The sequence below is a fragment of the Artibeus jamaicensis genome, unplaced genomic scaffold, assembly GCF_021234435.1.
Source record: "Artibeus jamaicensis isolate MK-2021 breed Jamaican fruit bat unplaced genomic scaffold, CSHL_Jam_final scaffold_916, whole genome shotgun sequence".
Taxonomy (NCBI): domain Eukaryota; kingdom Metazoa; phylum Chordata; class Mammalia; order Chiroptera; family Phyllostomidae; genus Artibeus; species Artibeus jamaicensis.
The window spans coordinates 62687840-62710299 of NW_026522059.1; the positions used below are offsets into that span (position 1 = coordinate 62687840).

Sequence of the window (22460 nt, forward strand, 5' to 3'; positions counted from 1 at the left end):
CATTGTTAAATACACTTTCCTAGACATAAACACTTGTGATTCTGTGCTTTCTGGCAACTAATTAATTCCATTCTGATCACTTCTCACAGCTCCTGTCCCCCAACTAGACTCATTGTGGGCCTTGATTTACCAAGAAAATGTATTTTCCATCAGTTTTTAAACTTCACACATGAGAATAGTATTTACAGATGCACAAGTGAAATTTTACATGAAATACTCCCCTTTCTAAGATACTTGATATTGGAGAAATTATCAGCTTATAAGAAAAAGTATTTCAAAGCCTATATGACCCACTAACAACATTTTAAACTTTCTATGCATGTGACAATGTATTTCTTTAATAATGCAATTTTCATTATTTACCGCAAGTATAAACCATTTATCCATAAATTTCCCATTTAGAAAAATAATTATAAGCCAGTATTTCCCAAAATGTATCCCAAGGGAAAGATGCCCTAGGAAAGGAAAAGCCCCCACAGTCCAATCAATAGCAAACGGTACAATCTATATTCACCTCCTTATAAATGCAACAGACTCTTGGTGTCTTGGATCAGTGACTTCTTTATAGGCATATGGGTGTTGTACTCCTCTTCCAATTGTTCTGTATTAGAAGATTTTCTAACTTTAAAAAAATCTGTATCTCTATTCTTAGCTGGGATTTCTCCAAGTTGTTCAGCCACCCAGTCCTTATCTCACCCTTCTGAATGTCTCCCCAATAGCAGAAGCAAGTAGGTACAAGAGTTTAGAATAACTTTGTGCTATGCATCCCCATCTACCCAAAGAACAAGGAAGGACTTCTTCACCTAACAAAAGTTCAGCAGGTCCTTGCACCAAAGCAGAGAAGAAAGAGAAAGGCAAACCCAAGCCTCCATCTCAGCCACATGCCAGGTAGGGGTGGAAGGTGACATCACTGTGCTGCCATGGCAGCTTTTAGCAACACAGATCAGCGTGTGTGGTCAGCCCATTCGCCACCCCTCAGGGTGGTCTCCAGGTTTTCTCCAATAGAAGAGGTACAGATCTGAACAGCCTGAAGAACCCGAGAGGCAGAAAGTCTCTGTTCTCTTCTCACAAGTAGGCAAGTGACTCGCAGCTTCCTGAGCTGAAAGGGAATTGTCAAGCTGGCCCTGCATGACAGCACCCCACGGAGTTCAGACAAGTGAAGTCAGAGTCACTCCAGGAAGCAGCTCTCTGAGCTGTCTTGCTAGCCTGGACCAAGGAGGGGGTCGGAACAGTCAAAATTACTGTGAAATTTTGGATCCTTGAACAAAATTTCAAAAAAGCTTCCTTTCTGTAACCACAAAGGAAATAAATTGCCATTGAGGTCTAGTTTCAGGAGGTCTCTAGACTGTATTCATCACAATAAGCTATGACAGAGCAATGTTATCCTAATTGTATTTGATAACAGTAAAGCATAGAGACCTCAAGTAACCTGATAAAGCCACACAACTAGCAAGTGAAGAAGGCAGCATTTGAACCCAGAGCTTGTTACATCATTTCTTGATCTACACAGATGCAACAGTGGGCTAGGGGGCAGTAAGTGGGATCAGCTGCTTTGACTCAAACCTGTTCTCTCCATCTCACTAATGAGCCACAATGAAAGTTATTAATAAACCGAAATTCTCTTGTCTGCAGGTTTTTTCACATGGCATTTCAAGACACACAGACTTTTAAAAAATTGGGACTGAATTTAGAATGTCAGTACTTTTGGCATTACGAAGTTTGACTAGCCATGCCCAACTAATTAGTCTGAGATAAGGGAGATTTTACTTTCACTTACCCATCCATCCATCAGGACAAGAACCTCAGGAGAGCACGTGTGTCATAGTGCAGCGTGGGGATGAGGCTCTCTGAGCCAGCCCTCATGGACCAACGTGCAGGCAGGGCCCTTGCAGCTCTTGCACTCAAGGTTCCCTGGTGCTCTGCAGGATGAATGAAACCCTTCTGTGTGTTACTGCCAAGTTCTTAGCCTAGAATGACAGTCTCTCCTTCCAGACTTTAGAGTCGAGCCTGCTTGCCCTATGTACAAACTAACACCAGAATTTTCAACACACTTCAATAAAGTGTTAGGATTTGACCACTCTGATTCCACTTGACAAATCTCAGCGTTATATTATATTCCCTCCCATTCAATCAATGAGAGCAACTTTTTGCCAAATTCAGTGATCTAAACTCATCCTGACTAGCCATTCAGGAATCACCTCCTGGACAAACCATATTGTCATCTTCATATAGGTTGTTTGGCTACAATTATTTTAGGGAATATACCACGATTACATTCCAAACTGTGGGAGCCCAGTTAGGTCTCTCAGTAGAGCTAATCATAGGGATAAAGAGAAAGAAGGCTCTTTCTAGACAACTTGGCAGGAATTCTTTAGGCTGTGGGCTCCTTGAAAGGGCCCCACCCACTGGACCACAGCCACAGGTAAGCTGCCTCTACCTGAGGTACTTTATGAAGAAAACTTTCCAAAAACAGAATTTGATTAGCAATGAGTGGTAGATCAGATCACTTGAGAAAACTGTGATTTTTCTTCCTGCAGATATAAGGGAGTGGAATGCAAATTATTCCAGACCCAGGGAACTAACCCAGCGAAGACAGTGGTAACTTGGAGCTGGGGGACCAGGGCACTAATCCTTCCCCACCTGCCTAGCCACCAGCCCAGCTGGACACAGCATTTCACCTTCATCGTCTCAAATGAGGGTATTGGATTGCTAGATAATCTCTGTTTCTCGTCCAACTTCCGCAGTGAATGACAACTTTGTCTGGTATCTTATGCACATGCCTTTTGCTGCAGCCAACACAGACTATTTGTAAGACACGTACTTGTTAACAAAATGGAATTCAGTGTTTGTGGCACAGTCCTTGCCAAAGGCTTCTTACTGTCATCTGATACTCAAGAGATAGTCTGATAGTCGTGTTAACCATCCCTAAAAAGCTGGCACACAGGAAGCAGATTCCATTCCATTAATATTTGTTGAGCACTGGAAGTGGAAACTTCAACATCTAGTATCTCATTTAAAGGCCTTTCTTCCCAGTTTTTCACCAGAGGAAATCTTGATAGTATGCCTAGCCCCCTTTCATGTCCAGGTTTTTCCTAAACATATTATCCCAGTAAATTATCTATCCCTGCAGAGTCTCTGGTCCTGGGCCCTGAACTAATTCACAGCATCACAGACCTGGGCCTTATTATCTCAGCCTCCCACAGCTTGGCCTTCTCTGTGAACAACGTATTATAGAATCCTTCCTCTCTTTAACACTGTTTAATCTGCTACTCACTATTTCTTACATAAAGGCCTAGAAAGTTAGGATTTTTTTTTTCATGTGAGAGTAGGAGGTGGGATCTTACCACTGAAGATAAATGCATAAGCTTTTTTTTGGTCAGAAACTGAAAACCATACAATACAAAGTTTCTCTTGTCTCACTGAAAGCCTACATTAGTGTCCACTGTAGCAGTCCAGCAACACATCTCAGATACTTATAGCATTAACTCCTCCATTTCCTTAGCAATCCTTTAATCCTCCTGAAAATAAATGGGCATGTAAATCCCACATAAATATAGGGAGAGTCTAGTGAATCCAGTTCAGTGATTGAAAGCTCAGGCTGTGGACATGGCCCATGCTGCCACTCAGGCCACGTTAACTCAGATATGCCATTTCGCTTCTCAGTCAGTTTCCTCATTCGGAAAATGGGGCCATGTTGATTCCCAAATCATACTGTGTCATAAGATCCTCCTTCAAACCAGTTAGTTCAGTTCCTGGTTCACAAGTAGTGAGCAAATATCCATTTCCCATAATGTTATTTTGGAACCCAAATTGGCCTGCATTTTACTGCCATTTTTGAAAATTTTATTGGTTTACTCTGTTTTCTCCAATTCAGTGACCCATGACTTTATCACCATCCCTCACCCCCTGCTGTCCTCACTCTTCTTAGATCCCACCTGGCTAAACTGCATCCCTGCTGAATCCATCCATCTGCTTTGTCTACAGGAGACAGCAGAGCGTAAGGCACAAGGGTGCTCTGTCACTCAACACCTGTGCATCTTTAAGTAAACTGCTCATCGCTTCTGTAAAATGAGGATGATGATAATAATGCCGGATGACTCATGGGTATATGATCAAGTTTAAACGAGATGCTACACTTAGACCTGAACTGAGCATAGTAAGCTCTCAATAACTGTTCACTAGGATTCTCTTTATTGTAATCACTCAATGCACGGGCTGATGGAATGAAGTTGGGAAAATTATACACCCGGAACCATGAATACTAGATGGGTCCTTCGGAGAGTCTGGCAACTCTGTTTATCTCCTTGGTGTGTCTTTTCTACACTCTCCTCCCACACCATGTCACACCATCAGCTCTACCTCAAATCTCCTTCCCCCTCAGCTGATGACCTTCCCTCCTGCTATGTGGGGGAAACAGAGGCCACAGGACCATTCCCACTTCCTCTGACCACCATCTGATATGTAACTACCCACACCTGCACTCACTGTCTCTACCTTCTCTACAATTCAGTGGGCAAAGGGCTCTTACTTCCTTCAAAACCCAACCCATCCTTGGGGTCCACATTCCCTCCCCTACGGCTTTTCCAAAGAGTCACCCTGGAATTACCCCTCTTCTCTCTGCATCTTTGGTTCCTCCCTAAATGGCTGCCCCCAATGACCCTCAACTCCTAGTATGCATGCCCTAACTGTGGGTGGAACCCAGGACTCACTTCTAACCAATAGTATAGATGACAGTTTTATTGCTCCTGTGATTATAGTGCATTATATGAGATTCCAGCCTACTAGCAGACAGGTGGTAAGATCTTCCTTGCTGTCTTGATGAAGTAAGAGGCCAAGTCAAGGAAGCCCATGTGACAAAGTACTGTCAATGGAAAGAGGGACTCTAGGAGCTGAACGTGACCATCGGCAAGAAGCTGGGATGCTCAGACCTACAGGTACAAGGGAGTGAATTCTGCTGATAACCTGGGTGAACTCAGAAGGCAGCTCCTCTTTCCTGGTCCAGCCTCATGATGAGAACACAGCCCACCCAACACCTGGACTGCAGCTTGTGCGACTTAGCAAAGACCCAGGGACACCAAGCCTGGACTCCTAACCCGTAGATATCTGTTGTAAGTTTAAAAGTTTATGATACTAAATTACACTGCAATAGAAAACAAATATGCTTGCCCTCTACCAGATAATCCCATCATGCACTAGAGTCTACTATCAAAAATAAAGAATAAATCAAGACCACATGCCCTCCAGATGCTCCACTTCACTCTGCTCTCCTTTCCAGCAAAACTGTAAGAGTTTTCCATGTGTCTCACTGTGTCCTCAACTCCATTCACTGCTCAGCCAATGCCAGCCACATCACTGACTCACATTCTTTTGCCAAAGACACCAACAAGTTCCACATTATCAATTAATTCTGAATGAACATGCCTTCAATCCTTATCTTATTCAATATCCCAGCAGTATTCAGCACCATTTAGCATGCCCCATTTTCAGAACTATTTCTTCTCTTAGCTAACTGGTCTTCACATTCCCCGGTTTTCTGTCATTCATGGTTGCTGCCTTCTCCTCCTACATTCAAACCTGCTGTCTGAGCAGTGCTAAGCCACAGGGTCAGGCTCTGGCTCACCTGTTGCGGTCACTCCCTCTCTAGCCCCAGCTTTAATGAACTCAACATGCTGGTGACTCCCAAAGGTTTCTCTCCAGCCCTGACCTTTCCCTTTTGCTCGACATCCTATAGCTATAGAAATTGCAGTTTCCACTTGGATGTGTAACTGTCATCTCAGATATCACATGTCCAAAATATGACTCTGTTCCCTCCCCGAAATCTGTTGTTCTCCCAGTTTTCCCAACTGCAACAAATGGCACATCTAACCAACCTTCACACGGGGGCCTCACCATGGATTCTCTTCCCTCCCCCCCCCCCCTTACATCAGCAAGTTCTTGTAGGTCAATTGTCACAGTAGATTCTGACTCTGCTCACTCCCCTCTAATTCCCTCCTGTTAACCTAGAGAACACTGCCCTTACCTGTCTTGGACTGAGCACCTAGCTGGCCTCCTGCTTCTCCCTGCTGTCCACTGTTCTCCATACTGCATGGCCTTTTAAAAACACGAGCAACCTTGTGTGCCTTTACTGTTTAAAACTTTCCAAAGTCTTTTCACTGTACTTTCAAAAGGCCCACCGGGTTCTATGTTGCTGGCCCTGACCTGCCTCCTTGGTATATCTCCAACCTACCAAGTCCCAGTCACACTCACCTTTTCCTCCTTCCCACATCCAGACTTTTGCAATTGTTATTCTTTCTTTCTGGAAACATCTTCCTTTCAAGCTGCATGGCTTGGATCTCAGATCAAACATGTCCCCCCCGGGGAGGTCTCCCCCATAGCAGCACTGTCTTCCTCCTAGACTCTTGATTCCACCATTACTGTTTCCCTTTCATCGTGTATCACAATCTCAGGCACCCATGCTTATCTACCTGCTGGTTTGACTGTTGCTATGACTACTCTCACCAGATGTGAGTATATGGAAGGTGCTTACTTCTGTGTTTTAGAATAGCACCTGGCACATAATAGGTGCTCAATAAATATTTGAATAAATGAGTGCATATATATGTATATATGTATATATGTATATATGATGTGCACATTGTTATATGCATTTATAATGAAATGTCCTGTTACATTCCATTAGAAAAATCTCTTCAGATTCAATGTCAAAATGGCTGAAAAGCAGTAAAACTTACATACAAATTATACCTCAAACTACTCAATATATACATTTCTGAAAAGTGGGCAAGCCAAAACATTATAAAATAAAACCCATTTTGAAAGTATGTAACATAAATTTGTTAGGAGATGTGAAAAATCTTTCTTGATAATGTTAAATGATCACACCCTAGTTATTCTGTTTTTATAGATTTGATTTCTCCCCTACATTGGGTTTGCTTGGGTCACAGAGCATAAATTATAATTAATTTTTAATCACAAATTGTTCAAGCACTGTTCAAAGTACAAGGAATATTTTCACTATTTCTGGACAAAAATTCCAAAGATTCATGTCTCCTATCTCTCGATGTCACTGACACCATATGACAGTTCCAAACCCAGCTATATCCCACAGCCATCCAATGCAGGCAGGCTTTTTAACAGGCCATGGTAATGAGTGTGGTCATGGCCTGGTGTTCAACAAGTAACTGTCAAAACTATCTTCTCAAATGACTACTTGCTGAAAACTTCTCATTCCCAGAGCAGATACTTCCAGGGTGGTCTAGGAAAGAAATCTGTGACCATACCTACTCTGAGGCTCTTCTAAATGCTAGTATTTAAAGTTTCTTTGGAACTACAATTTCATGCTTTGAAGATGTGACTTTTATGCAAGCTTCAGGAAAAAAAATTAAGTAGCTATTAAACTCAATTGTTTATGTATTTTCCCTTGCTAATATACCCAAATCTTCTGAAAACTCCAGTAAGCAGTTCATGCAGTTGACTTTAAGATCCACTGTTGAGAAAAAGCACTCCCTCCCTCCTTACCACTTGCTGCCCTCAAAACTTCTTAGCAACACACACTGTGCACGAACCGCGGCCTGGTTTGCCTTGTCCAATCGCATGCCTGCAAGCCCAGCCAGTCAGTTGTGTAATAATAAACCCCTTATCTCCTGAAGATACAGAATCCGAACGATGTCGGTGATTCAGTGCACAGGGACTTCGCTGGAATCCTCAGCACACACTCAAGTTTATTTTCAATGCCAAATCCACCCCACCCTATCCCCCAATTTTCTCAATTTCCTCCTTTTGACTCATTTGCAATTTTGAGGAGAGAAAAAAAGCCAAAATGCTAAACGATGTCAAGTTTAAACAGGGGAGGGCAGGGGCACTGCCAACACTGCCAGCAAAATTCATGCAGAAACCACCGGCTTGGCCGTGCCTGCACTGGGCTCACTGGTTCCCTCCCGGTGCCTGCGATGGAAACTCCGCAACAATTGTTCTGGGATGGAGAGGGGCTGAGATGGACAGGACAAGCTGCCTGCTGGTATCAATAAACCGGACTAGCCCTCAAATCCAGGACAGGGGACACTCCTGCTTCCCGGATGTCTCACCCCTCCCGTCTCGCCTAACCGGTGCAAACCCATGCCTACCTCGTCCCAGCTCCAACTTCCCGACCTCACGGGGGAAAGTGGCCTTTTCCTGCACCCACAAGAGACCCGGCCTTTGAGGATGGGGCAGCGGCCGTGCTCAAAGGGCCCGGTACGCGCCTGGGGCCGGGCCGAGCAAACCCGGACCCCGCGCGGCTCGCGCGCCTGACACACCCCTCCCCCGCCCCTCCCCCGGCCGTTCCCTCCGGAGCCCTCGGCCCCTCCCGGGCCGTCCTTTCCCTCGCCCGGGCCATCCCGGTCCGCCAGTCCCTCGCCCCGCACGCACCTTCAACGCACCCCGGGCCGGGCCCCTGGAGACCGCGCGGCCAGGGCCAAGGGGCAGGAAGCGCTCCTCGCCCTCGTCGTCGTCCTCGTCGCCGTCCACCACCTCGATGACCCCCTCCTCGTCGTCCTCCTCGTAGTCGTCATCGTCCTCCTCCGCGCCCCCTCGGGGCTTCTCCGGCACCCGCCCCAGACTCCGCCGCCGTCGGCTCGCGCCCTCCTCGTCTTCGTCCTCCTCGCCCAGCAGCAGCAGCACGGAGGACGCGAGCGCCCCGGAGGCCCGAGCGAGACCGGCCCCAGCACTCCGCGGCGGCGGCGGGGGCAGCGGCGGCCTCCCGATCTCGGGCGCCGCGCCCTGGGGCTGCAGCGCGGGGCCCCCGCGGCGGCCGCCCAGGCTGGAGCGCTTGGCCAGGCGGCGCGCCTGCATGCCTGCCTCCGAGCCGTCCCTCCCCTCCCTCCCTCCCTCCCGCGGTGGCCGCTCCTCCCGCGGTCGCCGGGAAGCGCGCGGCCCGGGCTGCGGGGCGGCGGCGTGGCTACGGCGGGATCGGGGTGGGTGTGAGCGAGCCGCGCGCTGCCGCCTCCAACGCCGCCGCTGCCCGGGAGCCGCAGGCCGAGCTGCGCCCCATGCGGCCGGTGGCCGGGCCCGCGCCTCTGGGGCCTAGAGCGGCCGCCCGGGCGCGAGCAGTCGGCGCCGCTACCACAGCGCCCGCCCGCCGCCCTCCTCGCCAGCCCTCAGCCCCCGAGTCGGCAAAACCCGGACTGGACTCTCCCCGACCCGCGTTTTCCAGATCCGGGGCTTACGAGAGGCCGGGACGACGCCGGCTGCCTCCCCCAGCCAGAGCCGGCGACTCCCTGTGGACGGAGGCTCTCACACCGCTGCTGCTTGGGTTGTCAGTCAAAGTAAGACTCTGAAGGAAGAAATTTGCCCCCGCAAGTTAATTTGAATGGTCTCTGCGTGGCCGCAGCTCCTGAGCTTCTGTGCTATCAGGGAAGGCGCTCCCACAGGAAATTTGGGGTCCCTAAGATGAGTCACCAGACTCTTCTGGATTATTGAAACGCATTCATGGCATTGCCTGCCCACCTGGCCGTCTCTGAGTGCACCCTTCTAGGCCCTGCCTGTCAAGCAATCTGGGCCCGTGTGAAGTCTTTACTTTCAGTTTTTATTTCTGAATTCCTACCTGGAGTGCTTGGTTACAGTGGCTACATGCCAAGAAGATTTCTGCTTGCTGACAGGGCCTTTGGAGAAAGAAACAGGATGGCCTGTTCCAGACTGCTTGAATTTATTAAAAAAAAAAATAGTATGAAATGAGATCAAGTCTGGAAACCAATAATCCATTTGCTGTATAACTAATGGCACTGTCATTTTCTGAGAATTTTTAGGTGTGACACAGAAAAATCACTGGCTACTGTATGAGGTTGGCCATGCCCTTTACACTCACACCACGTGCCAAATTCCACCTCTGTAGGTGAGGCCTGGGGGGACACCTAACTTACTCAGTACTCTGGCAGGCACCTCCAGGAAGATGGCCTCACCGTCAGCTTCCTTTCCCCGTAATTACTATTGGATACCTAACAACACTACCCTGTGAGACACTTGAAGGAGCTCATTAAATGCTTGCTTATGGTGTTTTTCAATTGTTGAATGGGGATGATGACAAGGATTATAAAATGAACTTGTTCTCCTTGAATCAGATGGGCTTCCTGAAACACCTATCTCAGGTAATGACATTCTCATTATAACCATTCAGGCCCAAAATAGCAGGATCATTTTTAACTGCCTTCTGTCTGGTATCCCCAGAGGCAGTTGTCCACTGGTAGGATCCACTGTTCTCTCTGAAATGCCTCTGGCATCCACTCCTTTCCTTCCATTCCTAAAACTCTTAGTGTTTATGGCTACTATGTGAAAGTTTCCAACCAGCTCTCTCCACACCTTTCTTCAACCACACACCCTCCTCTCCCCCCCCCCGCCCCCACATAACAGCACCAGATTCATCTTTCCAGACCCTTCAGATCATGGTATTTTCTTGTCGAACTCTTCGCTTGTAAATATTTCATTTAAGACTTCAGAAAGTGAGAAGGTTGAGCATTTGAAGAGATGGGCGTGTAACAGCAAGGGCCAACCAAGAAGTGAACTAATCAGATCCACGAGTGCTTACAAAGAACAGAGAAGGGCCACTGAGTTTTCATCTCACTTGCAAGTAATTTGCCTTGGTCGACTTGGGAGATGATTTTAGGGACAGGCAGCGGGGCCCTTCTCTGACCAGAAGAATAAAAGATCAGGGCCAGGGCTTGGCTGACAGGTGCAGTGGTGAAGGAAGATGAAGACGTGAGGGAAATGGGGAAGTACCTGGATTCCAATCCTCACTCTGAAACTTACCAGCTGTATGTACTTACTCCTCCTCTCTCAGTGCCTCATTTTCCTCATCTGTCAAATCGAGATAACAGCAGTCCCTATATAATAGTCAACTTGTTTTGGAGGATAATAAGTCATCCTACAGATATGTGTAATATGTGTAATCAGCTTAGAAAAGGAGCTGGTACAGGAAGGCACATTAGAGTCAATGTGTTGATAGCAATACACAAACAAAGTAGCTTGGGATGCTGTTGAAGAACAACAAGTTGACTCTCTTTTAAGGAAGCTCAGAACAGTCAATAACTAGCAACAATGTGCTTTTAAAACCAGACTACATTTTATCAAGAGGCTGTGGTCTGGCCAAGGATAAAGCTTTTTGTGTCTGAAATTGCCATAGATAAAAGAAAGTAAGCGTGTTCCTGAAAACTGACAGAACAAACAAGATTAAGTGAGTCATGGTTTGTATTTGTGGTTTAGTGGAAAGTGTTCTAATTTACACCACTGTTCTTTCTTTCAAAATTCCTGTACAGGCTTTGAAATCAGTTGTTCTCTTTCTCAGGCCACCTCAGCAGAGCCCAGGCATATCCCCATTTCCTGGCCACACTGGGCCTGAGAGGCTGCCCTCTGAGAAGGAGAGAGACTGGCCTTGTTATTGGGACCATTAAGTGGAGGCAAATGTCACAGAAGAGGTTGGCGGAGCTGGGCTGTGAGGGATGAGAAGGATCCAGATGGGCAGGGACATGCAGGCCATTTAAGAACAATCTCATGATATTAGGGGACATCAGTGAGAAGTAAAATCAAATGACATAATTAATTCACCAGGAATCAAGAAATATCTAATGACAGAGGCTCATGACACACTGCACTCATGATGTGGGCTTTGAAGTCAAGTAATGTCTCATGATGTCAAGCAAGTGCTGAGCAGTCATTGCTCCTTCCTTCCCTCAATGCTCCCTGAACATGGTTACTTCCAAAACCGGGCATACTTGCCCCTAGGACCAGGCACCCTCTCCATCACCTGGCGGTCCAATTTAACAAATCATCACTGAAAAAGTAAAGCAAAGGAAGGGCTAGAAAGAGCTGTGGGTTTAATATTTAGAAAATGCTATATTGAAGACCTATTTAATATACTTGATTTATTATTTATTATTACATTTATTTATCATAATTATTATAATTATTTATTATACTTTACTTATAACTACTTACAATTATACATATTATACACTTATTTTCTATGATATTTATTTATATTTTGACATTCAATATCAATAAATATATTAAAACAAACATAAGAAAAGTAGGACTTGTAATGTGAAATTTGAATGTACACTTGCAGCAGCGGCCAAGGCAATAGACTTTCATCTCCCTCCCTTGGTGGGTGGGGTCTGTTTTCCTCTTTATCCTGCATGCTTTTTTTTTTTTTAAATTTATTTAGTTATTTTTCAAGTACAGTGGGTTTTTTTGTCAATTTCTCCCATCCCAGCCCCCCCACACCCCATCTCCCCCCTCCCTCCCATCCCCCCCCACAGTCCTCATCCCTGTGTCTTTCATACTTGTTCTTCAAAATCCCTCCCCATTTTTCCCCTTAAATTCCCTTCCCTCTCCCCTCTGGTCGCTGCCCACTTGTTCTCTATTTTAGTGTTTTTGTTTTTATTCTATTTGTTTGTTTATTTTGTTATTTAGCTTCCTGTTAAAGGTGAGATCATATGGTATTTGTCCTTCAATGCCTGGCCTATTTCACTCAGTATAATGCTTTCCAGTTCCATCCATGTTGTTGCAAAGGGTAGTAGCTCCTTCTTTCTCTCTGCTGCATAGAATTCCATTGTGTATATGTACCACAATTTTTTGATCCATTCATTTACTGATGGGCACCTAGGTTGCTTCCAACTTTGGCTATTGTAAATTGTGCTGCTATGAACATTGTGGTGCATAGGTTCTTTGAAATTGATGTTTTAGGATTCTTGGGATATAATCCTAGCAGCGGAATTGCTGGGTCAAAAGGCAGGTTGATTTTTATTTTTCTGAGAAAATTCCATACTGTTTTCCATAATGGTTGTACCAGTCTGCAATCCCACCAACAGTGAACTAAGGACCCCTTTTCCCCACAACGTCTCCAACATTTGTTGTTTGTTGCTTTGTTTATGATAGCCATCCTGACTGGTGTAAAGTGGTATCTCATTGTGGTTTTAATTTGCATCTCTCTGATAGCTAATGATATTGAGCATCTCTTCATGTGTCTCTGGATATTCTGTATGTCCTCTTTGGAGAAGTGTCTATTCAAGTCCTTTTCCCATTTTTTAATTGGGTTCGATGTCTTCCTAGAGTGGAGTCCTGTAAGTTCTTTGTATATTTTGGAGATTAAACCTTTGTCTGAGGTATCATTGGCAAATATGTTTTCTCATACAGTTGGTTGTCTTTTTAATTTAATACTACAGCAATCAGGCAGGAAAAGTAAATAAAACAGCGATCCTGCATGCTTTGACTGAATTGTCTGTGAGGTCCTGAGGAGGCCGAGAACGGACTTTGGAGTAAGTTCTACTGCACAACCCCAGAGCCACTGGCTGCCTTGGCCTGGTTTCTCCTGATCTGAGATGACTCTTAAAACTTTGAGTACTGAGAAATTGTACCAAAAGAAAAAAATCAGGCTCAATTTGATCTTTTGTTCAAATTTTTAAAACTCAAATTCAGGAAAATAGTAACACATCGCCCAAATCGTGCGATGTAACTGTGACCAGTGCAGAGATACAACAACCTTCCAACCAACAGCAACAGCTCTTTGATGTCCTTAAGAACCTTAAGTAGCCGATTCTTGGAGAGCGGCATGTCCTTTTAAAAATTATTTTCAAACTGAAAGTAAAATTTTGCCCTTTAAATAGGTTATAAAGGTTATGATAGGTTAGTTTTTCCACACCTCTGGAAAACTTAAAAATGACTTCAGAAGATGACTGTCATCCAACTGCATGGAAAATAGAGTAAGGTTAAGAGAATCATCTCTTACAACTGTCAGGCTGAACGCCTGCCTAAGTCAAGCATGAACCCCACCAGATAAATGTTTCTTCCACGATCAATTAACCTCAACTCTCTTTAACAACATAGCGTACTTGCAATGCATGTCTTTAGAATACTTCGCAGAGACTTAGATTTGTGTGTATGTGTGCATGAAAATGATTAGAATTATTTTCTTTTTCAGGTAACACATATTTGCTATTTCAGGTGTGTGTGTGTGTGTGTGTGTGTGTGCGCACGCACATGCGTATGTGAGACTTACTTCATTATCTGGTCAGCTAGCGCCAGTCTATAAGCAGCTCTGGCCACGCACCTGTCAGGCTTATGACCAGAGGCAGGTTTGTCCTTTGCCTTTTGCAGCAGTTAAGGAAAGCCCAGTAAAGGACTGTGGCAGGCCCAGTCTGCATCATGAGCCCACATCAGTGGCCACATGGAACACTGTGATTGGTTACCTTCAAACCACATGGGTAAAGGGTTAAAGGATGGGTACTGAACTGGGCAGGAAAAGAACATAAAAGTTGTTATAAATATAGTCAATACTATCTAAAATCTGAAATATATAACTTAAAAAATCATATCTAATTTCTCTACCCAAAGACAATCACCCTTATTGTTTTGGTATACTTATTTTAATTTCTATGTATCTTTTTTATTACATATTATATTTTCTGTTTTTTCACCTGGTTTTCCAATGTAAGCTTTTCTTTCACACATGGCAATATAGCTTGTAGATGGATTTTGAACTAGGCTAGTAGAGCAGAATAAATCATAAAAATACTACAAGCAAAAGTACATGAATATTTTTATCATCTCTGGAGAATGACAGCCATTTTAAAGAGCATATGAAATCAGAGGCTGATAAATTGGACCAAAAAAGACCTTTACATTTATGATAAAGTTCCCATTAAAAAATTTAAAAATAGGTGAAAGATGATTAGAAGACATTTTTATCATGAAACCGAGGATTAATGTACAGCAGAACACAACCAACTCAGTATTGTTAAAACAATTCGATATAATATTCACATATCAGGCTGGCAGACACGTCAAGGCTTTGATAACATTCGGTGTTACTGAGAGTGTGGAGAACAGGTGCTCGTGAATTCTGCTGCAGTGCCGATTATAACTCCAGAAGGCAGCCAGCATTGCCACCTCTAGCGCTCCATCCTAGAGAAATATGAGCTCAAAGGAGCATGGACAGGGTATCTGATACAGCACTGGTTTTAACAGCAAAAATATCAAAAACAGTGTAAATGGTCATCAAAGGAAGAGTGGTTTTAAAAAATGTCTCCCTGACAATGTGACCCACTACTCTGCTCCTCAAAAGAGCAAGGCACCTTTCTGTTCTCACAGGGAAAGGGATCACATTTGTAAGAGAAAAGGCAAATGATTAAAATGATTTAATCATTTTAAGTAATACTTAAAAATGATGTCATTTGTGTTCAGAACCAAGCCCTGCAAAATATATTTTATATTTCCACATAGTGTGATTTCTGATGGACAGATGGCAAAGTGTGAAGGGCACCTTTCAGCTTCTGAGGGTAGGGGTGAGTGTATGGGATTGAGGAAGGGGCAGAAGAGGGCTCCTACTTTCTGTATTTTTTGTGTTGTGTTTTTTTTTTTACTCTGAAAAACAATGTATTCAAATGCTTGAAAAACAATGTATTCAAATGCTGCCCAGTTTCTTTTAAAGTAAAAACTTTCACAGCCTAATTTTCACTGGGGAAAATTCTGACAAGCCATGATGGCATGATTTCCCCATGTTCTGCTCGCTAAGTAGGGGCTGTCAACCTTGGCATGGAAAGCACTGTGCACCTTTTGGATTCTTTGCTTAGCATCAGAAATGGAATCGGTGGTCAAAGAGTGTGCACGTTTTCTCTGTACATTTTACCAGAGGGCTCTCGGAATGGCTGCCTCGATTTATACTCTGACAACCATGGGAAAGTGGCTGGTCTCCTGCTCCATCCTTTGCTGTGATTGCGTCTCACTCTTTCTTCCCATCTTCCCCTTTCTGATCATTAATGAAGAAAAGTCTTTTCCCGTAAGTTTGTGCTTTGTCTCCCTTTGTGTGAATTCTTATCCTTTTCCCACAGGCCTATGAGAGTGTGGGTTTTCCTTTCCACTTGTGTGAACTCTAGACCCTAAAAATCCTGTTATCATATTTTTTGCATGTACTTCCTTAGCTTTGTTGTTTGTCTTTAACTGTTTCTTCCCCAAAGCTTTAGATTTGCCTATTGGCCTCTCTTTTCCTCTCTTTACTGATTTTTAAGTCCTTTTCACTGTTTTCCTAACATTTGTACTAATAACTTCCACTAGACTTCATCCCTTATCACTTCCCTTCAATTCTTGTTTCCTTAAATTTGTTTTACAGCAAGGCTTCATTGTAACTGCCATTATTTTGTTTATGTGCTTATCTAAAGTAATAATTTCCTTAGAGGATGTGCTATCATTGGGATGAACTCTTAAAATTCAATTTTCAGACTTGATTCCCATTTATTTTAGTTACTGATCACAGGCCTTCCTGTGTATATTTTAGTTAATAAACCTAGTTTAATCCTTTCATCCTGATAGAAGTATTTCTAGGTCATCATGATAATATCTTTAATTAGCAACATTTTTTCAAAATACTAAACCTAACCCGTCTAACAGATTTAACATTAATACGAATAGCCACTGGCCACATGGAGCTGATAGAGCACTTGGAATATGATTAATGTAAACGAGGAACTAAATGGTTTGTTGTATTTAATTTTAATTGAGTTTAAATAGCCACGTGTAGCTCATGGCCATGATATTGGACAATGCTTGCTCAGACCTTTCAAAGGCCATTTTCTACTTTCCCAGTCTACTTTTTAGGTGAACCTGACTAGTTAAGGAAGCAGAAGTCATATTCTTGAACTTTGCAGCAAATCCAAAATCCTAACTACCCTAACTATGTTTTCTCATCTACCTACCTAATTTAAAAAAAACTACTGTCTTTGAATTAATCGCTCATATTCAATGATTCTCAGTTATTACCTTCATCAGGCTTCTAACTGGGCTATTTTCAGGTTCGAGGGCGACGAGACGTCCAAAGCTCCTCATTCACGCCCTGGGCCTCCAGTATTATTTTTATCTATACCATTTTCTTTCCCATGTTTATTTTCTAATAGCTTAAAAAAGCTATTCCAGAGGGAGACATATCTGAATCAACCCCAGCAACTTATTAGAAGAGTCTAGAAAGCCATAAAATATCATGGGACATCGGCACATGCTGATATAAATGTTCCTGGGATTTCTTTAAAGCTCGTTGTAAATTTTCTTGTCATTATTGTTTTGCCTATTAATGTGGAAAGAAAAAAAAAGGAGAGGCAGAATTTAGTGAAGAGTGCAAAAATTCTTCCATGCTCACCATACACGTGAGGTAGATTTTCCCCTGAGCCACTGTGGTGTAGAGGCTCTCGGTGTGGCCCAGAACCCGCGTGGATGAGGGAGGGCAAACAGGCAGCGTGATGTCTTCGAGTCTTTTCCCTGTGGATGCAGAGCTCACCGGCAATTGTTTCCTCTCAGCTCTGTAGACACAAATGCTGAAGCTTGTCCTGGCACCTCTTGCATCTGAAGCCCAGGGCCCCAGGCCCTCCACGGGTCCCATCTGTTCACCTAGCCGTAGCCACAGCTGCCACCTGATGTCTTGCCTCCTCTTTCCACATGGCACTTGCGGCTGACTCTCCAGACCCTTGGCCTGGACTGAAATTTCAAACAAAGCCTGCTTCAAATAATCTTGTCCCTTGCTCCTTTCCAGTTTAGAGGAGGAAAGAGAATTCAAATGAAGAGGAACAGAAAAGGAAGGAGAAAAAGAGGAAGGGACAAGAAGGGTGAGCAGCAAGAAAACATAAGGGGAGTCTTGAGTCTTTGGTAACTTAACTATATGTTACAATCCACACATCAAAGGTTTTCTTCTGTTTAGAAGAAATAAGTGTATTTCTGCCTCAGTGTTCTTCAGCTTTACGCATTTATGATGAAATACATGATTCCTTATCTCCTAAAATCATCCCCTGATGGCTCATATTTGGGCCTTACAGCATCTCTCATTTTACAAGGGTGCTCATTTTCACACTTAATTTGAACCACAAAGAAGGTAAAGAAATGTACATTTATTCTAATAGGTCATAAGGGTGGGTGTGGGTGATGAAAGGGAGATGCGTCTAAAAGGTTTAAAGGTATGTGCTATGATCTGTGCGTTCTAGTCCCCACCCCCTAAATTCATATGTTGAAACCTATCCCACAAGGTGATGGTATTAGCAGGTGGGCCCTTTGGGAGGTCAGTATGTCATGAGGGCAGTCCTCAAGGACGGGATCAGTGTCTTTATGACAGAGACTGAGAGAGCGCTCTCATCCCTTCTACCATGTAAGGACACTGAGAAGCATGCTGTCTAAGGGGAAGTGGCCTCTCAACAGGCATTGACTTTGCAGGTGCCTTGATCTTGGACTTCCCAGACTCCAGAACTGTGAGAAGCAAATGTTTGTTGTTTATAAGCCACCCATCTATGGCACTTTGTTTTAGAAGCCTGGACAGGCTAAGACAGTGCGTATTTGTGTGTTAAGATGGGTTAGCCTGGCACACTTTTGGTCCTGTGAAAGCCCCCCTCTTTATCCCCATCTCACCCCCAACTTTTCCCATGCACATTGAAAATTGAGTGATAATTCTGAGCACATTTTCCTTCCATTTGCTCCTAGATATTCTCCTACTTCTCACGCCCCAGAGTAAAATGGTTAAAGGTTTTATTGAAAATACAGTTATCTTGGGGGTTTGACCCTCAAGTAAGCATCCACCAATATCCAATCAGAATTTATTTGTGACGAGCTAAGCATGCTCTTAGCAGGTCTTTGAACTCAGAATAGAAAAGCTTTGTGGTAAAATGGTGGGTAGGCGATGCAGACACCGGCCCACTGTGTCCAAGTCATTATGGATGAAATGAGACATTCACACGGACTACTGAGTCCTGTGGAGGAAAAGGGACAGCATGGCTTTTCTCTCAAGGGGAGCAAATGTGGTGGCCCTTGCTGGACCGGCCTTTATTGGGTTTCTCAGCACATTACATAATGGTCCTCATTTACTCTGTACAGGTTGCTTTAGGTGGTTACCTTTTACCAAAAACAAAGGAGCCAAGAGGGATATTTGCAAATGAAAAGGGCAAAAGTGGTTAGACCAGTTACACTCATCCCTGGAAGGTTTAACATGGTTTTTAGGAAGTTATTTTGCACAAATGTTTGCCACAAATCCAGGTGAGGGAGTTTTCTTTGGCAAAAAGCAAAACTCAAAGTGGCCTGGGCACATTGCAGGCCTGATTCCCCATGGGAGAACTTATCTGTGGGCGTGAGTCCTGTGCATCTCCGAGTGGGAGCTGGGCCTAGGCCATGCAGAATGGTCTCCTACATCTCCCCACTTTGTTTTTAGTTAGGACTGCTATAGATTCCACAAAGCTTGCTGCTCGGTGGTCTCCCACACAACCCTGGGAAAATAATTTGCAAATTTGTCAAAGTACACAGAACATTATTACAATCTATAAGCAACCAGTGGTTCCAAAGACCCACATTCTCAGATTAACCCCATCAATCATTGTCAGGCAATAATGTTCAAATAGATAACATTCAAAGAACTCTGAGGGCCTATTCTGAGTCAGGGTCAGATAGCTAAAGTGCCACAAAACTTTGGGAAAACAAACTCATTTTAGGCTTGGACCCTTATTTAAATTGAGGGTATCAGCAAAGTAGGTTGCATAGGATTTTATGCATTCTTTCTTAGGCCTGATTGCCCCGGGGTACCTACCCTTTCCAGCACAGGGTGGCACCCACCTCCAGCATTGTTTCAGGCTTAGGTTGAGTAAGGAAAGCAAGGCAGCCAAGAGATTAGGAGACTTGTTGCAGACAGAAAGAGGACTCAGGTTGTGTCAAAGCGGAGGGGTGAGAGTACATTACCCTCTTTTTTTATAGCCCCACAAGTCCTTCCCTGAAGGCTTCCGTGTGATCATGCCTGTCTTAGGTCAATCTTCCCTTGAGGAATCTTACCAGTCACTGGCTAACTGACCAAGCATTGGGGGCCAGTTAGGGTGAAGTAAAGTGGGCAGAGGTGGTCTTCCTGCCAGGAAGATAAGCTTTGTCTCCTCAGTGGCTCAGGTTCTCGTGGCAGAACAGACGCAGATGAAGCAGGTCCCTTGGGCTCTTACTCAACCTTAGCCGTGGGGGAGGGTTACAGCTTCTGAAACCAGGCAGGGAGGTTCCCAACATCTCATCTCCCCCCTTTTTTATTGTAAATGCAATTGTAGCTGTTAGGCCTGTGAAACCTACTATTTGCTGTTCCAGAATGCAATCTCAAGAAAACAACCTCCATATATACATAATAAAGCACAAATAAGGATTAAGACAAAGGGGCATCTAAGGGCTGCTAGGACCCAAACTTATACATTCAGTCCATTAAAACAGTTTTTTTTTAAATTTTCATTGTTGTTCACAACCTCTGCCTTCTTTTTATTTATTTATTTATTTATTTATCTTTAGAGGGGAAGGGAAGGAGAGAGGGAGAGAAACATCAATGTATGGTTGCTTCTGGTGCACCCCCTGCTGGGAACTGGCCCCTGCTGGGAACTGGCCTGCAACCCACAAATGTGCCCTAGCTGGGAATCAAACCACGATCGTTTGGTTCGCAGGCCCGCGCTCAATCCACTGAGCTACAGCAGCCAGGAGCCATTAAAACAGTTTTTAGGGTTCAACCTTTGAACATTGTGGGGCACCGAGGGGTTCTTACCATCTGCAGGAGGCACTTGAGCCTTGGCCCCTGTCACTGGGGCAGGCCCCATCCTCCTCCACTGGCAGACCCAGGCCTGTGAGTGATGGTGTGGTGTCTGTTTTCCTTCTGGTTGTTCAGGGTCAGCTGGGCCATCTGGTCTGTCAGTCGATTGGTTCTCAGCTCCAAGTAGCAGAGCTTGGTGTCTGTCCTGCTCATGATAAGGCTTTACTCTTTTGGCTGGTACCCAGACAGGACCTGTAGGAATGGAAACACACATACCCTCTTCCCCAAGTTAAGAGGTCTACAGGGCCTCGCCAAGAGCCATCTGCCAGCGGATCTCTATATAAAACCTGAAGATAAGATGACTTCGGCTCTTTCTTCTGAAAATGTTTCTTAATTGAAGTACAGAGTCATTCAACACAATTTAGAATTATAGGTAAACAGGGCTAGCATAATCAAATTTGGGGGGGAAGGACTCATGACTCTCCCTTTTCCTGTTTTTTAAGATTTGTAAAAGTACAAATTTATACAATTTGCCTGTTATACAATTGCCTGACCAGTTGGATTGTAAGGTATTTCTGCTTTATGTTGGACATTCCAACACTAAAGAAAAATCTGATTAGAATGGGCAATCTGATACAGGGCCATTATCAGTTTTAATTTGCTGAGGCCGTCCTAAATGACTAAAGGCCTCAAGACAATGGGCTTGTATATTTTCAGCAGATTCTCCTGTTAAAGCAGATGCATGTAGGGCATCAGAGTAAGTATCAATAGAAATGTGAATGTATTTGAATTTTCCAAAGGGAGAGTAATGAGTGACATCTGTTTGCCAAATTACTGGAGAACTTAGTCCTTGAGGATTAACTCCTGTAAGTGGGGGTGCCTTGCTAAGGGCTTAAGTAATCAGAACATTCTTTAATAATTTGTTTAGCTTAGGAAGACAGGTCCCCTGCTGTTTCTGCAAGGTGCAATGAGTTTAAGCAGCAATTGTCCTATTATTCTCAGGACCTGGTAGCTCTTAGGTTCACAGTTTTTAAGGAAGGTGGAAAAGAGTGACGGGGAGGTGTTCTAAAAAAGTATGTTTTAGACAAAAAATGATTATGTGCCGAGGGCCTTTCTGACTCGATTGACTAACCATTCCCTTCAGGAAAATAGCCAGTTCTTCCCCAAGGAAACAATCAGTGTTTATAGTTACTGAGTTAAAAAGTGGTACTTAGTCTTCGGTGGAGAAGGGCTAGTTGTCTTCGGGAGACAGTATATCTATATTTCAGTTTTATAATAAAGGTCATGGCTCTGGCATAAACAAGGAGGATTCTTAATATTTCTTTAACACGTCACATCCCCCATCCCACTTATAGCATGCTTTAGATCGACAAATTTCTGAACATATTCACAACTTTCAGAAACAGTTTTTTCTCTACTGCCAAATACTTTTTAAAATTGGAGTTTTGACCTACTCCATTTCCCACCTGGGCCAGTTTACCCCTCCTTGGGCAACCTGGTGTGCCCCCCCCACCGGAAGTCACCATATTGATGCCGAACTTAGTGCAGACACCCGATGAGCATAGCGCACTACAGCCCAGGACTCCTGGGTTCAAGCGATCCTCCTGCCTCAGCCTCCGAGTAGCTGGGACTACAGGTGCGCCATTGCGCCTGGCTGGTTGCAGCTGTGCCGCCGTGTCTGGGACCCTACCAGTGCCGGCCAGGGAAGGGTCTCCCCCCACCCTGCCACACGGGGGAGAAAGGGAGGTGAGGGAAACCGATCTCCCCTCTGCGCCGCTGCCTGCCCCTGGCAGAAAGACCCAGCCTCCACTCAACTTGACTCGCCACGAGTGTGCACAGGCGGGGCAGCTGTAGCCTTTCTTGGAGAACGCTGCACACCCGCACCACTGCCAAGCTCACGGGCGGGCCTTGAGACTCCGGGCCCCTG

General features: G+C 44.5%; 1 protein-coding gene across 3 annotated transcripts in view; it reads right to left on the minus strand.

Moving 5' to 3' along the window:
• ZNF704 (zinc finger protein 704) overlaps positions 1-8866 on the minus strand; it is a 192871-nt gene extending 184005 nt beyond the window's left edge. For all 3 annotated transcript variants that reach the window (XR_005085091.2, XR_005085090.2, XM_037164161.2), the window contains exon 1: positions 8407-8866. Coding sequence is in view for 1 of the 3 variants with exons in the window: in XM_037164161.2 (XP_037020056.2) it covers positions 8407-8829 (423 nt within the window). In the remaining 2 variants the exon portion in view is untranslated. The remainder of the gene's footprint in view (positions 1-8406) is intronic.
• Positions 8867-22460: the final 13594 nt, after the last annotated feature.